The 18391-nt window shown below is 40.4% G+C and overlaps 1 protein-coding gene across 1 annotated transcript in view; it reads right to left on the reverse strand.

The window, feature by feature from the left end:
- LYST (lysosomal trafficking regulator) overlaps positions 1–18391 on the reverse strand; it is an 84932-nt gene that overhangs the window by 32150 nt on the left and 34391 nt on the right. Inside the window, exons 17-30 of the mRNA XM_066617076.1 lie at positions 17888–18037; positions 16142–16279; positions 14651–14849; positions 13954–14085; positions 11492–12128; positions 10288–10465; positions 9035–9204; positions 7871–8101; positions 7098–7264; positions 5204–5356; positions 3404–3595; positions 2366–2532; positions 1631–1837; positions 478–654 (exon numbers count right to left, since the gene is read on the reverse strand). Of these exons, the coding sequence (XP_066473173.1) occupies positions 478–654; positions 1631–1837; positions 2366–2532; positions 3404–3595; positions 5204–5356; positions 7098–7264; positions 7871–8101; positions 9035–9204; positions 10288–10465; positions 11492–12128; positions 13954–14085; positions 14651–14849; positions 16142–16279; positions 17888–18037 (2898 nt within the window). The remainder of the gene's footprint in view (positions 1–477; positions 655–1630; positions 1838–2365; positions 2533–3403; positions 3596–5203; positions 5357–7097; positions 7265–7870; positions 8102–9034; positions 9205–10287; positions 10466–11491; positions 12129–13953; positions 14086–14650; positions 14850–16141; positions 16280–17887; positions 18038–18391) is intronic.

The raw sequence follows: 18391 nt of genomic DNA on the forward strand, positions 1-18391 counted from the left end.
CAGGAGTTGCCAGAATGTGACTGTGTTCAGCCATGAACTGCCTCAGGGACTCCGGCTCTGGATTTTGCCTTGAGGTTGACTCCTGAAGCCTTTTCCATAACTAGATGTAGCCACAAGGCAGAGGAGGTTTGGGATCAGAGTTTTCCTTCTCTCAGATGAGCTGCCTTCCCAGGCTAACGAGTTCCATCTACCCAGTGGGTAGATCTTGACACAATAAGTAAATATTAAAACCCTCATTTTTATTGGCCTCAGGTGCATATTATAAACAGTTTAAGACACCATCATGGCACCAAACCTGTAGTGTATAATTAAGACATTGGGAACATTAATCCTTGAAGGTATCAATTCACAAATGCAAAACCAGATAAATGTGTGAACTATAATGGTGTGAAATAATGACTACAATTGAATATTTCAATGACATCAGTTCAATTGAATGAGGACCAGCATGGAAAGCAATTATATGGGTTTACGCACCTCTTTCATAGCTTTCATGAGGTCTGGCTTTGGTGGTGCATTGAGTGGAATATATTTGTAGCCACAAAGTTTTAATGCATTCATAAATACTCCCACTGCTAATTGATCTTCTTTAGTCAGTTCATCCTTGTGATCATGCATTAATTCAAATAAATACAGTGACAACTTGGGCCCATGCTAAAATAAAATAATTGAAAGTTACAATTTTAGGATTTTTGAGATAATTTATGTACATATTTAATAGATCTAATGAATAACTACAGCTACTTACAAAATGTCTTGCATGCGTCCAAGCAGGCTTTGGGCATGCGTTTTTTGAACAGTTTTACATATAGAAATAAAACAAATCATTTCTAAAGTTGAGGAAAAATAGGTGATTTGTAATAAGGCTTACTGCTCTGCTGTTCTTTGAAATAAAAAAAAAAAATCTTATCAAATAGTCCCAAAGCCTTAGACAAGCCTAAACATAGTTTTAGACCATTATATAAAACTGGCCAAGATGACAAGAACGCTGTATCACAAAATCATTGTCAAAAAGTATCTGATAATTTTGCACATACAACTGGTCTAACTGTGACATCACCATGAACCTAAAAAGAAGTGATGTTGAGGGACTTGGTAGATTCCTTGGTTGACAGGCATTGGGAAAATGCCTGTCCTTGATGGAATCACACCCTTTAAGGGACAGTTCCACAGCTTTAGGGGTATTCCTCAACTTCCAAGTCGTAGGTATAATCTGGAGTGACTTTTACCAAGGCCTTTACCATAGCTGGAGTGCCTTGCCAGCTATGTCAGAAAAGACAGAGATGTAGTTACTCTCCTCCATGTTTTGGTGGCTTCCAGATTAGACTAATGTATTCTATGTGGACTGTTGCTGAACATCTTCCAGAAGCTACAGGTGGCTTGGAATGGTGCTGGCCATCAATTTAAAGATAGTGGATTGATAGGAACATATTATAACTGTTCTGAAATGCTTGTGTTAGTTACTAGTTCATTCCCAGGCTCAGAAATTGAGAAGAAGAGCTTCTCTCTATCTTGGCAGTAGTTTTACTCTAAGAGTGTTCAGTATAATACTCCTAACACTTTTTGGCTAATTCGTTAAGGGGAACAACAGTGATTTTACATTCATTGTTAAAAGTACCACAATGCCTACTTGCAAAGTGGGACTAAGACAGTCTCGCAAAATTTCCTGGTGGTTTATTTCAGATGCGATTTCCAAAATCTGCTTCCTTTCTTGCAAAGATCGCGCGGGAGACAAATCATGAACAAGTAGTCTTCCCAGCTGCACTCTAAATGTATCCTTGCACGACCAGATAATTCTCTTCCATTGCTCTTTTGGGGTGCTTATTTTGCTTGTACCCTAAAACAGAAAGAAAATATTAAGTATTCTTGCTCAATCACCTTCCTATACAGAGCCTGAATTTATCAAGTTAGAATTTGCACGTGGAATGTAGGGCAAGCACCTTAACAAAATCTAATTTTCCTGATTTTTTGTGAATACTGATTTCAGATATGGAACACACGCAGGAAGAAAGGCAACAAAAGCTTTACTAAAAGACTTTGGAAGGACTTAAAGCAAAAAAATAAAATCTTATTTGGGATGTTGGAAAACTTGAAAATGTTGGTTTACAAGTTAAGGATAAAACAAGAACTGTAAGAAAGAAGAAAAACAATTAGTCAATGCCCTAAGTATACTGCCTAAGTATAAAACGGGACCAGAGGTAAAAGGAGATAAGTATTTGAGATCTAGGAGATAACACAGAAAGAAAGAAACCCAGTCTCAACAATGAGAAACAAGCATGAAGGGTGTCAACAGTGAGAAACAAGCATGAGGATACATACGTAGTTTAATTGCTAATGTTAGGCGATATTAAGCATAGCTACATACCACAGATAGTCCAATTCCTTCAATCATTATTTTAAACATTTCTTTCAGGAAATTATTTTTACGGCCAGGTGATTCCTGCAGGTGATCTTCCTCAGTTTCTTCCATCTGCAAAACTGAAGGTCCTTCCTCCAACATATCCAGCATGTCTAAGCAATCTTCAGAAAGCTCTTTAAAACAATATCAGCAACATCACTTCAGATTATTCTAATCCAGTGCCAAGTTTATCACATCTAAGTTGCACAAGTCAAATGCCCACTATACTACAGTAAGTTTCATACTTATCTACCCATCTGCCCTTTGCAAGGTCTGGTTATGACATGAAAATGTATCCATGACCCAACACGTTATCAAAATATGCAAGGCTCTGTGATAGATGCCCCATTTTCTTTAACTTTTGGATTACTTTTCTTACTTACTATCCCTCAAGAGGACTTTGGGATAGGCCCCTGTGTGTGTGTGTGTGTGTGTGTGTGTGTGTGTGTGTGTTTTTTTTTCTCCAGAGACAATAGCTCCTAACTAAGTCTTCTATAGATACTGGCATGTTTCTACAGATTGGGCAGTCAAGCCAACCTGTTGGAATGAGATTACTAACTGTGCTAGACAGAAGATGTAATAATTTAGGATAATTTTGAAGACATTGTTCAGTGATAAAATACAAATATATGGGTCTTCCTGCTGATGGATATATTATCTGATGTCAATAATGTTAATATATTGTTAATAATTAATAATGTTAATATATTGATAGCTTGAGTCTATTTTTAGGATATATTATTACAGTGTTGACAACTGTTAATCATAAATGAACTACTGAATTCTGCTTTGCAAAACCTGTGATCAGCTCTTGCACACACACTCATTCCAAAATCTAAAAGTTACCATAAATGCTTCTCAAATTTAATAAGCCAGAAATAAGACTTTTCCAGGGGGACAGAACCAAAATTATGACTTATTCAACTGTAAAATGTTTAAACTAAGAAGACCGGCATTTAACACAACCTGTTGGCAAAATTGATGTGTTTTCAGAAATATTGCTACCTTGGTACATAAACCTGTTGGTTGCCAGAACAGTAATTCTTTGAAACCTCTGTATGAGCTCTGCCTCGGTGGCACGAAGAGGATTCTCTTGACTCATTCTGTGCTGCATCATCACAATGAGATCATCACTGGCCACAGTCCGCATTCTCATTTGCAGTGTGTCCGACTGTGCAAGAGACCCTTTTCTTGATGCTTCAAAGGTGAAAGATATACATGAAATCGCTACTAAAAATAATCATGCTGAATTTTTAATTTACTAATAATTCTCATTTAATAAAAAGAACTAGAGGTAGTTAAAAGGGAAAAACTTTCAATTTATTTTCTTTTAAAGGGAACACAATGCTAAAAGTTAGATTTATTTAACAAAATAAACTAAACAGTAAAAAACATGAATCAGGTGACTGTCAATAAAGGTTTGATAATTCTAATGGACTGAAGTATCATCAAATTGTTTTGATGATTTGTTGTTCCAAATCTAATCCTGCAAAAACATTTCATGAGAAATGTTTTTCCAGAATGCTCTGGTAGGCATAGCTACCATTACTGCACCTGTTTCTGTAGAGAATGAACAGAAAGTAGATCCAGGAGGGGACTGGAGGGGTGACTCCAAGTTTAACAGACTGAAGGAAGAAAGCATCTGAAATTGACTGTAGGAACGGAAATGTCTTGGTAGATGAGGAATAATGGTGTCTTTCACTGCAACTGAACCTTCATTTTAAACAATTAAGAAAACACATCAGTTCTGTGTCATCACTAATCTAAATGTGTACATGATATTTTGCTGCAAGTCATTTTATAAAAACAATCCACAAACTAGAAAGGGAGAAGGCAGACTGGCTCACTAGGCTTGAGGGGGCCAGTGGTTTAGGACAGTGTTTCTCAATATTTGGTCCTTGCTGTACCACTTCACATCTTCCACCTATTGGAAGTACCAACAGAAGTAACTGGTGCTGATGTTGACACCAGTTACTTCTGAATTGGGAGACCAGATGCAATGTGACAAAGGCGGTAAGAGGCTCAGGGCTGATGGGAGGGCTTTTTCAAGCACCAGGTGGGAGGGGTCTGAGGCATCCACAAGTACCACCAAACACCAACTCAGCTGCCACCAGTGGTACAAATACCTCTGGCTGAGAAACACTGATCTAGGATCAATCTAGTTATTACACCAGTTAACAGCTAGGTGACATCTTGCATCAAGCACATCATTGGCACTTTTAAGCTCACTCCCCCCCCCCCAAATAGCAGCTACAATAGCCTCCACTCTAAATTAGGGCAGTAGTGTAGCAGGAGGAGGGTCTTTGACCCTACCACCATCTTCATCTGGGTAACACACACACCTCGCATCAATCCACCTTGGGAGAAAAGGTGCTGATTTGGGGGAATATGATGTCTCAACCAGGACATGCATGTCTAGTTAAGGGCTCTTATTTTTTTGAAAGCCATTTACATTTGTTCCAAACCAAAATATGAGCTTGACCCATCAGAACCTGCAACATTGCAGGCTGAGACCTCTGGGTGTACAGCTCCCACAAGAACAGGATGATTTTTAAAACTGGGCAGATAATAGGCAACGGGCTTCCAAGGGGTCATATGTTTTAAAAACTGCCTCGTGGTTTTTAAAGGATAGCCAGGAGAAGTGTTTGACTTCGACTGGTGAGATCTATGTTCAAAATCCAAGTACGCTACAAAAAGCTTAAAATAAAATTTAAAAGGCACCACCAAGAGAACAAGCTTCATTACAAATAATGGTCAGTAATAGCTACACATTCTCACAAAACCTGCTAGACCTTTCTTACTCACCAGCAATACTTTGACGTTTTTGAAATATAGCCTGATGACGTGAGGCTGGTACATGGAATGAACTGCTCACATTATCCAAATCTTGATTTGCTGCCATTTTAATGAACTCAATAGCTGCTTGTAGGACTCTGAATTGCAAAGCAACTGCCATACCTGAAAACAATTGTGATCAAATGAACAAACAAGCATCATTTGCAAACTATTCCAGGGATGCAGCAATTCCAAAATTTATTTCTCAGTACAGCCACATAAATAACTAAAATGGCATATGCAACCAAGACTTCAGAAGAGTCTTCTAGAACGCACTACCTTTCCACCACTTCCTGATGAGGGACAGCTGGAAAAAAACATTCGTGGCAAAACACCTTGTCACATAGTATAACAATACTGAAAACTAGTCTTCATGCCAATTAGAACCCTGACTTTCAACATAAGATTTAAAGTACTTCCTATCCATATGAAGCAGCTAATTATTATTTCAGCCAAACAGTAACATAACTTTAATCTTGCACCGATTAACCATGAATGTAAAAGGTCCATTATGAATTCTGAAAATGTTCTAGTTTTCCACTTGGAAAGGAATCTTATCAAAAGTTAAAATGACAATATAATTAAAAATAGCACTCTAAAACATTAACACAACTGCAGCAGTATTAAAAGTACACATCAACAGGCAGATTGTGCTTGGTGCCTAAAACACCAAGCGGTTTTCAACTTATCAGACACGTGACCCACCTCAAACCCAAACCTGTGACATGGGACCCACATTCAAGATGCCAGTGGGTGAGTGGTAGGCAACTGAGTGAACATGATTCGCCTTCCTTTCTCACTCAATGGCAGTCAATCAGCATGCATTTCTACTGTATCATTCTACCCTCTTTTCTTCCAGGCCAACTGGAAGAGACTGCCAAGAAGGGCAGTATGAACAGTATGTGGTCATAATATACAATTGAATTTTGAAAGGCAGATGGAGAGAAACAAGGAGCAATGGAAGGCAGAGCAGTGGGAGGAGACAGTAGGTAGATGAAAATGCAACCAAAGGGCCTGCTGAAGACAGAAGAGCTTGGCCTAAGCAATCTCTCCAAAGTCAAAGCCTCTGCTGGAATTTACATATCTCAGAGCCCTATCTATCAGATCCCCATATCTCAGGCCCTACCTATTGTTCCAACTGCATAGATCTGAACCTCAGGAGGTTCGACTAGATGGCCTCTAAGACACCCTTCAATTCTGATTCTATGGAAACAATGGTGGTAGAACTGCTATATCCCACAGGTAAATTCTGACCTACATCTGGATCTCTAACTACTTGTTCAAGACCTCCAGCCTGGAAACGAGTAACTCCACCATCAGACAGGGATACCTGGAAAACAAGTTTCATAGCTGGGCACCCCCTTCTAACTGGTAATCACACCCCTAATTTCTAGAGCAGTGGTTCTCACACATTTAGCACTGGGACCCACTTTTTAGAATGAAAATCTGGCAGGACCCACTGGAAGTGATGTCATGACTGGAAGTGACATCATCAAGCAGAAAATTTTTAACAATCCTAGGCTGCAATTCTACCCACACTTACCAAGGAGTAAGCCCCATTTACTATCGTTGTTAAAAGAATATTCATAGTAGCTTGTTAAAAGTACAGGTCTGTAACATTTCCCCAACTGCAGTCACATACCATGGTAGCATCAAGTCTATTGCCTTCACATACCCCAGCCCCAAACCATTTTGCAGGTCAAAACCAGAACATTATTCTAATGTTTAAGACTCTGCATAACTTAAATTCTTGACGTTATTCATGCCACCATTTTTAAAACAGGATAATAGAGACAAATAGTACTGCCAAATACACCTTCTAACACATTCTATAATCATGGCAAAACAGGAACCCAGTACTTACATTGCGTTCTTTCATTCTTGCTCTTTTGAAGGTATCCAAGTAACACCATGAGATCTTCAATAATCCGAAAATACTGGGAACCTGAGCTGCTGCAAGCATGGATTGCCACTGCTATAAGTAACTGTTGTATATCACATACAAGTAGCCTGTAGTCATCCGAGAGGATGCTGTGAAGGAAGTTAATTCCATATTTTTATAAAACAACATTGATACCCAATGCCTTCTGACCACCTCTCCAAAACACTCCACCTATTCTCCCTTCACCTGTTGATTTATACATCTAATATAGTTTGTACATTTTCTGTGAAGAATCCATAAAATATAGTGACAGTGTTCAAACCTAAACAATATGGACAATATGGAATGAAAAGCAATTTTATTGAAAATTCTCCAAATGAAAATCCTGCCCAGCATTGACAACCTCAGAGATGAGATTAGGCTACAAACCTCTCTCTAACATATTTTTCAGTCAGTCATTCCTTCCTTCCTAGAGAAATTCACCTCCCACTTGAGAAACCAAAAGTAATAGAAAAGCTGCCTTACACCGAACCAGATCAATGGTCCATGTAGCTCAGTTCAGGCATCACTGACTGGTATTATCTCTACAAGTTTTCAAATGGGGGTCTTACTACCTAGCGATGCCAGGGATTCAACCTGCAATGTTCTGTACTGCAAAGCATGTGCTCTACCACTGAGTGATGGCTTACCACCACCCCCCCATGGTTTACAGATTCTGTAGCAATTCTAAAATTCTACAAATAAACAGTACTTACTTGGCTTCTAGTCCATTAAGAGCTGCTAAAGTATTACAGAGTGCATACAGCAAGCCATTGTCTAGCAACATGTCTGCCATCTTAGAGCAGGAATTTATGATTTGCAGCAGAAAACACAAGGAATTATGCAGCAAGATGCTGTCATAGAGCGAATTCTCTATAAGCCCCAAAACAGGGATCACGCACCACTTCTGAAAAAGGCCAGCACTTTTTACATCTTCAGGATTAAAGCTATAAATAAAAAACAAACACAGAAATCTGCAATGTGTTCTTAAACATATCACACACACACACACACACACAAAATCAGAGAACGCATTACTTAAGATGGAATGTGTATTCACAAGCTCATATGCAATAACTTTAGTTCAGTTATAATGTACTCATACTAAATTAAAATAATGGTGGGGGAAAGTAGAATTCTAGGTGAAGGTCCCTCCCCTCAACCATCACAGAGTCTTACACTTCATTCTATCATGATTAATATCATTATTAATATCCAAGAGAGTTGCTTTTGCCTATACCAGTGTTTCTCAAGGTCTGTCCTCCACTGTACCACTTCACATGGTCCACCTAGTCAAAGTATCACCAGAAGTAACTGGCAATGGTGCCAGTTACTTCTGGGTTGGGATGCCAGATATGACATGATCAACACCAGTAAGAGGCTCAGGAAGGCTTTTGTGAGCAAAGAAAACCATGCTTTGAAGTTCTGCCCACCAGGCTGAGCCTCCTACCACTGTTCGTTGCATCGTGTTCCTGGTCTCGCTACTGAGTCTCCTGGGAGTACCACCTCGCAGATGTCTCCTGGGAGTACCACCTCAAGTATCACTGGTTGAGAAAAACTGACCTATACTATCTCCTTCTGTCCTTTTCTAGCGGGTGTAAATAATCTTGCTTTGGGGTGAGCCAATAACCATCAGTGTATCAGATGCAATGAGCGCATCTTCAAAAGTAAACAAAAAATCAATACATAATAATTTTCTTGGAGGACCAGTAAAGGAACTGAAAGGACAGTTCACAGCATGAACTGATTCACTTTAAAGGTTCTTCCCGGGCAGAGGACAGGCCTTGACAAACAATGTATATTTGCCAACAACAAGTTCTCTTTATTTTAGCTGAAAACTGCAGACCGAAGACGAGGGAAAACACAACAAGAATAGTTACTCTTCATCAAGGCCAACGGATCGACCAAACAGCATTTCCATAAAGCATTCCACAAGTTCCTGGGTGCCTTGGTGAAGATACAACTGGTTAGCTAACAAGGAAAAACCTCGATTCTTCAAGAACTTCTCCTTTTGCTCCCTCGTTGCTCTGCTGAAATACGTATCCAAAAGCTGAATGAAGAAAAGAAGAATGGTTCAGAATTGAACACTAAAAAAAGACCTGGTCTATGCCCTTTTTCTTGGTATACCATCTGTCATTGCTCTATTGCCCTGTTAGCTTTCATAAAGTACTCTACTGAAATAAAAGTATTTTAAAAAATATGAAGGAACCCCACCCCATGGAAGTGCTATTTTTGGTTTACAATACAACTGTTGGTTTGCAATACAACTGTAATTACATTAACTTAGGGTGCGATCCTAACCCCTTATGTCAGTACTTTCCAGCACTGACATAAGGGCAAAGCAGATCCGAGGTAAGGGAACAAACAATCCCTTACTTTGAGGAGGCATCCGTGAGTGACACACAACTGCAGGATGCAGCACACGTCCCACTGGCACCGATATGCCAGTGTTGGAAAGCACTGACATAAGGGGTTAGGATTGCACCCTTAGTCTGACCATTACACAACTATTTTCTATTATCTTTAAATTGTTTAGAATAATTTTTAAAAAGGGAGAATTTAATACAGCCCTAACAAACAATATTAGCCAACCCACTGTATCCGCAAGGGATCCATTCCTGTACCCCTGCAGATACCAAACCCAAGGTTATTGAGATCCATGGGGGGGGGAGGATGCCCTCAGAGGACCTCTGGATGTGACTAGAAGTGCCTTCTGTAATCTGAGGTGCACAGAGATCAAGCTAATCCACACAACTCACAAGGCCTCCCAGAGGCTTATGAGAAGCATTTCCCACCTCTCAGACCCGCCTGGAAGGCACACATTTATTTGCAATGAATTCTGGGGCAGCAATGGGTGAAGGGAGGAGCCTTGGCACAACCAGGAAGAGACTGCAGGCAGCCCTCAAAATGCAGCGGTTTGGATGCACAAAATTAGGCAGAGCTATTTTTAGCTTTTTTCTTTACTTTTTCCATCCTTTTTAAAGGGTGCCCCCCCCATATTCGCAGAACTGCAGCTAACGGAAACTGCGGGTGCTGAATCCACAGGCACCAGGGTATGCCTGTAGTTCACACAATTTATCTAGGATGCAAATTTATATATCAGATATACAGGCACAGACACACTTTTTCCTACTTTTATGACTCCTTGTTGTATAAGAGCAGATGGATGGTTCACAAGAACTACAAGAACATCTGGCTGAATAAGCTTGTCCATCACATCCTGAAGCATGGCATCCGGCAAAATGAGCAGAACTCCACGTAAGAGCCGATACAGGCCACAGCATATAAGTACAAGAGAGTCTTCTGTTGAACTGATGGGGAGGAGAGAGTTTATTACTAGAATGTTCTAGATTTGTATCAATGTTCTGTAGGAGTGGCATCAGTAGCCAGGATTTTTGGAGGAGGTGGGGAACATCCAACAATAAAAGGACTTTCTGACAAAAGACTGTTTCCCTGTGTTTCTCCACAATGCCACTTCAACATTCCATTTTTGCAGAGACACACATACAAATAATTTTGCTTCCATTAATTAAATGCTTAGAGACCATGCTTTACTGCAGCAGCACTTAGATGTTTATGCTAAGCTACAAGCATGATTATTTCTTTAACTTTTAAATACCTACCTTATACTGTACTGAAGAAACTTAGGAAGAGTTCATATCTCATAAGGCGGAAGTAGATACAGACAGATAGAACTAAGGATATATTCTGTTGTTATTTCTGCAATTCCAGTGGCTCCAGAGAAAAAATTTCTGCAATTGCAGAAATACCTGAGTATATTTACGTATTGCTGGTTAAATACAAGAAGTTTGCTCTATGTGATTGCAGCAGATCTGGTAGTTGAACAGAAGGCTGCTGGAAAAATGCTAAGCAGAAACTATCTTGGTTGAATTTTGGATGGGAGACTTCAGGAGGAGTTGCTGTTTACAGCTTGGCTGACCTGAAACTACTCCTGCTGGAAGCTCAGAAGGCATACCCAGATGTGAGGATTCCATCCGGAAAAGTAGAGTTCTACTAGTTGCCTGTAGAACAATTACCATAAAAACTCATTTGTACTCTACAATAGCTTTGTAAGCTGCCTTGGGCATTTGCTTCAACATGGGAAAGGCGGGATATAAATTTCTCAAAATAAAAGCAGATTGTATGGACACAAATAGGGGATAAATTATCTGAGAAGCTTGGAACACAACCCAACAGGTAATTTTCAAAAGAGAGAAAGAAGCACACCGTTCGCAAAATAAATCCTATAGACCCTACAGAAGTGAGAATTCAATGAATAAAAGAGCACTGCTGCCTGAATGCTGCTACTGCAATTAAAAACTCACACATCTACATACCCATCTGTAGGGCTTTCAGATTTTTGAGCAGCTCTTTCACTGGCTGAAGAAAAGGTGAGATTTTCCCAGTCTTCCAAAGGCACACTCTTATCAGCCAGGCTTGGCCAACGAGCAATAGCTGATCCACTTTGGGCAGAAAAGGCTAATCCCAAGCCTGCAAAACTTCCATGACTTTTCTGAAAGGGAGACAACCCTTTCAGATTGTCAGGACGCCTCAGGGATGATTCAGGAGCAGCACCATCTTCACCAGGTTTCACTTCTGCATTTGCTTCTGGGTTCTCGGAGATTTGGGCCAATATTTCCACCTCATCTTTTGGAATATCGAATGCCTCCGTGGAACTGAACTCTTCCAAACCAACAACTGTCTTTGTAGACTCGCAGCTACTGACCAAATGCTCCTCCTGCACCCGTTTAAAGACCTCCAAGCCCTTCACCAAATTATTTTTCTTCCGTGGTTCAGCTGGGTCAGTCTCGATAATTACTTGTAAATTCTCCACACTTCTACCTACACTCCCACTTAACCATTTCTGAGGCACTTGTGGAGATGAAGTAGGAGATGTAGGTAAACTCTTACAGTGCCGTTCAGGTGCCTGAGCAACTGTTGTCTGTGGTTTCCTTACTTCAGAAGACTCATGTCCTAAGAAAGACAACCATGGCAAATGATTTTCACAATGTGTGCATGTGTACAACAAAGCACTGCAGCTCCAATCTAAGCATTTGCACATAATGTGTATTTAGACCCTAAATACAGGTTGACGCTCAGTATCCACAAGGGTTCTGCTCCCAGAACTCATGTGGATAGCAAAAATCATGTTAAATCAAATCCATTTAAAAAACAATGACCCTTTGCTCATCGATTTAAAAACAATCTTGCTGACCTTTGTAATGCACAGGCATCAAGCCGTTTCTCTCCAGGTGCTTAGAAAGGCTTAACCAAGATTTGCAGTGCGGGGAAAAAGAATGGAGGTGGTGATAATCACTTCCACTTAGCATTCTTTCATGTGCTCAGGGAGAAGAGAGTCACTTGTTTCAGAGTGAAGCTGTTCTAAGCACCTGGAGAGAGAATGATTGATGGATTGTCTGCCGGCTACCCTCTCCCACATTAACAAGGCTATTGTTAAATGTCTTTTTTCCTTTAATTTAAAGGGTCCTTGTCATCGCATTGAGATAAAACTGTGGGTGAAAAATCCGTGAATAATTAGATTATGGCAGCAACTGTTACCCTGCACATGCCCGATCTCGTCTGATCTTGGAAGCTAAGCAGGGTCAGACCTGGTTAGTACTTGGATGGGAGACTGCCTGGGAATACTGGGTGCTGTAGGCTTATACCATATTCTTTCGAGACTGAAGGCTGCCAACCACAATGCCTGAAATCAATGGGGGCCATTACAGAAATTTCCAACACAACCAGACATGCACTTCCCTCGCCTTCAGGAAGACTGTGGTTCATAACATTTACCTGCCACAAGCTACTAAAGAACATTTCCTCAGCAAGAAAGTGTTCTACAGAGCTATAATTAATTTCAACTAAAAATAGACTGTTAATTGGTTTAGCAAGTAAGTGTTTATACAAGTACAGCATTTTCATAACATGTCTCCAAGTGACAGACGTCACCCGAGTCCTCCAAGTCATGTTTCAATCCACTAGGCAACCAGCACCAGAGATTTCATAAATATTTCAGGAGTGCTAATTACAAAATGTTCCAGGACAGTGTCCATGACATTTCAAAGGCAAAAAATTAAAGCGAAACATCTTACCCCTCAAAGCTTCCCAAGTTTACACATGCATATTGGCACAGTTACAAGCATATACATGCCTCATCCACTACCCTTCTTTTAACTTAATCCCACTGCCATGGGGTCAAAATACCTCATGATCATAAAGGGCTATCACATGCCCCTGTATTGCTAAAGAAGTTCCTACATCTCCTGGGAGGTTCCTCATGCCAGACATTAGTGAGAGCCTTGGCCCAGATGACCTTGCTTCTGCCAATGCCGGAGCACACCAGTGGTCACTGTTATGGGGATATGGCAGAGCAGTGGTTCCCAAATTTTTTAGCATTGGGATCCACCTCAAAAATAGTTTCACTTTACCTGCTGCTCAAGCTTCTATGGTTATAATGGTGATTGGTTAGCAACTGAATCATGCAATTTGGCATGAAAATCAGAAGTGGGTTCTGATCGAGACAAGTGCTGGATCATTGCTCATAAGTGCAGCATGGAGGCCCACAGAGAGGACTAAGAGCCTCCCAGACCCTGCAGAAGAGTAGCACTTCCCTCCAGGTAAGTTTAAAGGCCTCTTGCTTTCAGTGCTGCTGTGACTGCTGCTGCGCCATCAGGGCACTCATTTGTAGGCCGCTCCACTTAAGGGGAAATGGCCCAGTTCTCCTAGTGGGTCACAACCCAAAAGTTTGGGAACCACTGAGCTAGTAGGTTATTTATAATATACACTGAGGACTTACCTTCTTGATGTGCAGCAGAAAATCCAGTTGGACTTGTAATTGTAATTGCTGGGCTGTCAATAGATTTTCCACCACTGCTGGTATTTCTCAGATACATGATTGATTGGACTTTTTCTTGGAAAAATTTGCCATCTAGAACAAAAAGAACATGACAACATAATCAAAATACTTCACACTCAGCAACAAATTTTTTTTATATTTTAACACAACCTTCACTGCGCTCATTATCAAACCTTTTCTAGCACTGTGATCCATCAGGATCTTCTGGAACAAACCTGTAAAAAATTTTAGCTGACTGCCAACAATTAATCTATTGATCCTAAAAGTGTTTTGGGAGCTCAACAGCACAGCTGAGAAGGGTAGTAAAACACTTTTATAAAAAGCAAAACAAAACAAAATCTCTGAGGTAGAAATGAGATAAGGTATTCGCTTTTTGAAACTACCCAACGCTTTTCAAATACTTTGAACATCATGAGTTTCCATACGGCTGGTTTCACTGTTTAAGAAACACAGCCATATAGCCAAACATGGCCACATCAGTGATGTTGAGAATGTTCACCCCTGCAAGATTGCTTTGGGAGAGTAAAATCAGAGTAGCAATTACAAAACTATAGGAAAAAATAAAAGAGTAGAAATGACATTAGCTTTTCTATAAATATAAAATACGAAACTAATTTGAGCAAAATATTTAGTCTACCTATATGTAAGGAAAAGTAGAAGTTTGTAGGATTGTGACAAACATATGTATTGGTAGCAGGATGGACTGCTAAGAGGAAGTTGAAGATCAATGTCAGCAATTCTAAATCTGGAGGAGACCCAAGCACTTCTTCAATTATTTTCACAAATGACGTGCAAACCTCTGTAGGCATAGATGTGAGAAGCTCTTCCTTATGTTCCTAGGAGAGAAAAGGAAAGTCACTAAAAAACCAGATTGCTACAAAACTACTGTTACATTCCATGTGCTATACAAGGGTGTACAGAAGAAAAAAGCTGTCTGATAAAACTTTATTCTTCAGTTTTACCTATTGATCACACTCTTCAGAGACCTGTCTAAATAGAACAGGAAGTATTACAAAATCTTATGCATAATTTTAACCTTTTCCAGAAGAAAAGGCAAGAAACTTCTTAGGAATAGTTATTTTTTGTTCACGGCAAGAAGTTGGATTATAACCCTTCAATAATTTAAGGATCTACATTTTTAAAAATCTCCATTAGGCGATTAGACTGGTAAGCAAATCCTAAACATTTCTGATTCAGTACCTGTTGACAGTGCCATAACTAGGGGCCAAGTGGCTGATTGAACCCCTCACTTCAAGCAGTGGGGGTGGGGTCAGCAAGCTCACTGAGGATGTCCCACATCTCTTGCCTATTGGCTGCCTCAACCTTGCCTCAGGTGCTCCGAGATTGTGCAAGAGAAAAGGGGAGGGTTTTCTCCTCTTCCAGTTCTCCTGCCTCTTCTTGTAATGTAGATGGATGAGAGAATGTGTTCCCAAGACTTTCCTTGCCAAGTCACCTTACTAAAATGTGGCAATGGAGTTGGAACAGGAAATTGGTGACGTGCGCATTGGTGGTAGAGGTGTGCATGCGTACTCCCATGGCAGAGAATGGGGGTCAAAGGAATTGGAAGAGAGGTTCAGCCAGTTGAAGGGCTTTGGCTGGTCATAATTGTGGTTCTGAAACGTATACACCATGTTTTGCAGCACAGTAGAGCTGCACATTCCATCCCAAGCATTTTTGTTTTTTTTATTATTGGAGAAAAGATCATGGGAGACCATTCTGAGGATCTAACCACATGCACATGCACACACAGGGCACACCATAAGTTGCTTTACCAATATAATGAAAGTATTATCAGTAAAGCATGTTCTACAAAGTTCTCGGCACATGACTTTTCATGTCATATCATTAGTGGTACAAAGAAATCTAAAAACTAATCAAGATTATATCATTGATATAATAGCAACAGTGGGTACTGAGATGTTAGAGAGATTTCAGGTTCTATAGCTTCAAGTTTATTCCTATTTCCATTGAATCATTATTTGTAATGGCCTTAAACAGGCCTAGAAAGACAAAGGAAGCATAATACCCAAAAAAGTAAAATAAAACATTGCGAGACATCATGAACATGTTTTTGCCTACTGAAGATGAAGATCTGTCAATCTGAAAACAAAAAGTTATGGCACACTACCTGTAGAACCTGGCATGTTAGCAAGAAGTGATGCACAACTTGAGCTTTAAGAAGTTGCTTGATATTAAATGTCTGTTGCCAATGATTATCTTGGATAAGTATTTCTAGAGCTGATAAGAGTGTTTCCCAAACACCTTGCTGAAAAACAGAAACAGCTTTAGTACACACAAAATCAGCACAAAAAAAGGTTACCATAAAACTCATCTTTAAAATTGTATTGACAGTGATGGTAGGATGAAGAACTACAGCCAGTGGCACACTGTAAACTTAGAAACAAGACTCTCCCTTTGGTAGGAATAGAAAAGTTCCCCCAAACCTCTTGTCTTTGTTTGAACCACCCATCTGTTGAAGTAGCTGCACAGCATATCCTAGATTATTTTGGCAGTCTCCTCATACACTCCCTCAAATGCAGAGTGGATATGAGGCAGCAGATGTAATTATCCTTCTCTGCCCCAGCAGAACTTCACATGGGAAGACACAGAAATTGTGCGGGATGTAGTATGTCACCACCAGGTCTAGCTGCTTGTCACAGCCCAGTCTTCTTAGTAGAATCCTCCACCATCCATCCCTTCCTCTCTGAAGGCTCTCTCCACTGACATCATGAAGCGGCTGAAAATGTAGTTGAAGTGCTGATGCTCCAGTATAGAGGATGAAGGGTAGAGCTTCTTTCTCCACAGGCTTAGTGCATAGGCAGCATACCTGATGCTCCGGGAGAGGATTGCAACACCACTGGCCCAAGAGCCCTTTTCTATTCTTCTGAACAGAGGGGGCATATGAAGAAGCTTCATATCATGCCATTTTCTGGACACCCCTCAAAAAGTGTCCAGGAACAAATCCTGGAGTCCACCACCTGCAGCACTACACAGTGATACAACTTGTGGTTGAGGTAACTATTGAGGTTGAGGCCCCATCATTTGGACACTGAATTGGGATATGACTTCCATCTAGGGCATCTACACAGTATACAACGACCTTGGCACAAAAACTCTCCGACTGCACATAGTCAAGCCCAATGACTGATCCCAGCATGGCGTGTATGATGGCCTCAGAAATCACCACAAAAAAGGAAAGATGCTCTGGACATCCCAACTACATACAGAACCAACATGGTCCTGCACTTTGAATCTGAAGCAGCCTGAAAATGGTCACAACTATTTTTCCCAGGGGTGTTTCATTTCCAGGTCAGTTGCACCCTTACCTGGTCTGTGAGGTCCATGAAGGTTAATCAGGGCATATGGGAATACCGCTGTCACTGGTTGCCCTCTGCCTCACAATAGGAGAAAAATACATGCCATATCTGCCACTGTGGGCTGCTTGTCATCTCCCTCACTGCCCAGTAGTCACTTTGTCTTGCAGAAGGAAGATGATGCATGACGGTGGGCAGGAGTGGAGAGGGGGGCAGGAGAAAAGGAAGGCATCAGGAGGTGTATGCAAATATAATGCCACTGAGTTTAATGCACTGGTTAAATGTGTTGGTAAGTCAGATGTGGCCTGCAGGCTGTAGTTTGGGGACCTGTGCTAAATACAACACACAGTTGTAATAATATGGAAGGCATTTGCCATTTGATTTGTTCATAAACAGTCTTAAATGTCTGTCAAGATGAAATGGTTCACATGGGTATGTCCAACTTAAAATGAGCCTGTAAGAGTTTACTAGAAAATGCAAACAATAAGAGAAATAACTGACAGTTTCGGATTATTGGGATATGGCTTGCATCAAATCATTATTTGATCTCTGCAAATCACCTGAGCTTTAGACCATATCTTCCAATCAAGCAGCAGCTCTTCCAACAACTTTACATCTTGGATTACAGCTGTAGTTTCTGTATCAAGTATAAATTGCCCATTCTCATTCAGGTGAAGCATCTTCTCACTGCAGCATCCTGAGAGGAGAGTCTTTCAAAAGACAATACACACGTTAAGGCTTGGTTCAGACATCACCTCTAACCATGATTTGAGCTTTCAAGCGTACACAAACGTGAAACACAGCTTAGAGCAGCTTGTCTGCTTTAGTTTTCCATCCGTTCAGCACTTGGATTCATAACTTCACTCCCATCACCACAACTGTAGTTTGTAAATCCAAACATAAAATGGCCCTTTTAGTGTCAGATGTTTCTGCTGGCTTTTTCTGAGTATGTTTTTCTGCTATGTATTTTATATGTTGCTTTTTATTTTTATTACTGGGGGAGTGCTGCTCGTTTTCTTGAATACTACTTTATAGCTTTAAACTTTTAAAGTGGTATACTTTGT

This window comes from Tiliqua scincoides, chromosome 1, assembly GCF_035046505.1.
Source record: "Tiliqua scincoides isolate rTilSci1 chromosome 1, rTilSci1.hap2, whole genome shotgun sequence".
In the NCBI taxonomy this organism is placed as follows: Eukaryota; Metazoa; Chordata; class Lepidosauria; order Squamata; family Scincidae; genus Tiliqua; species Tiliqua scincoides.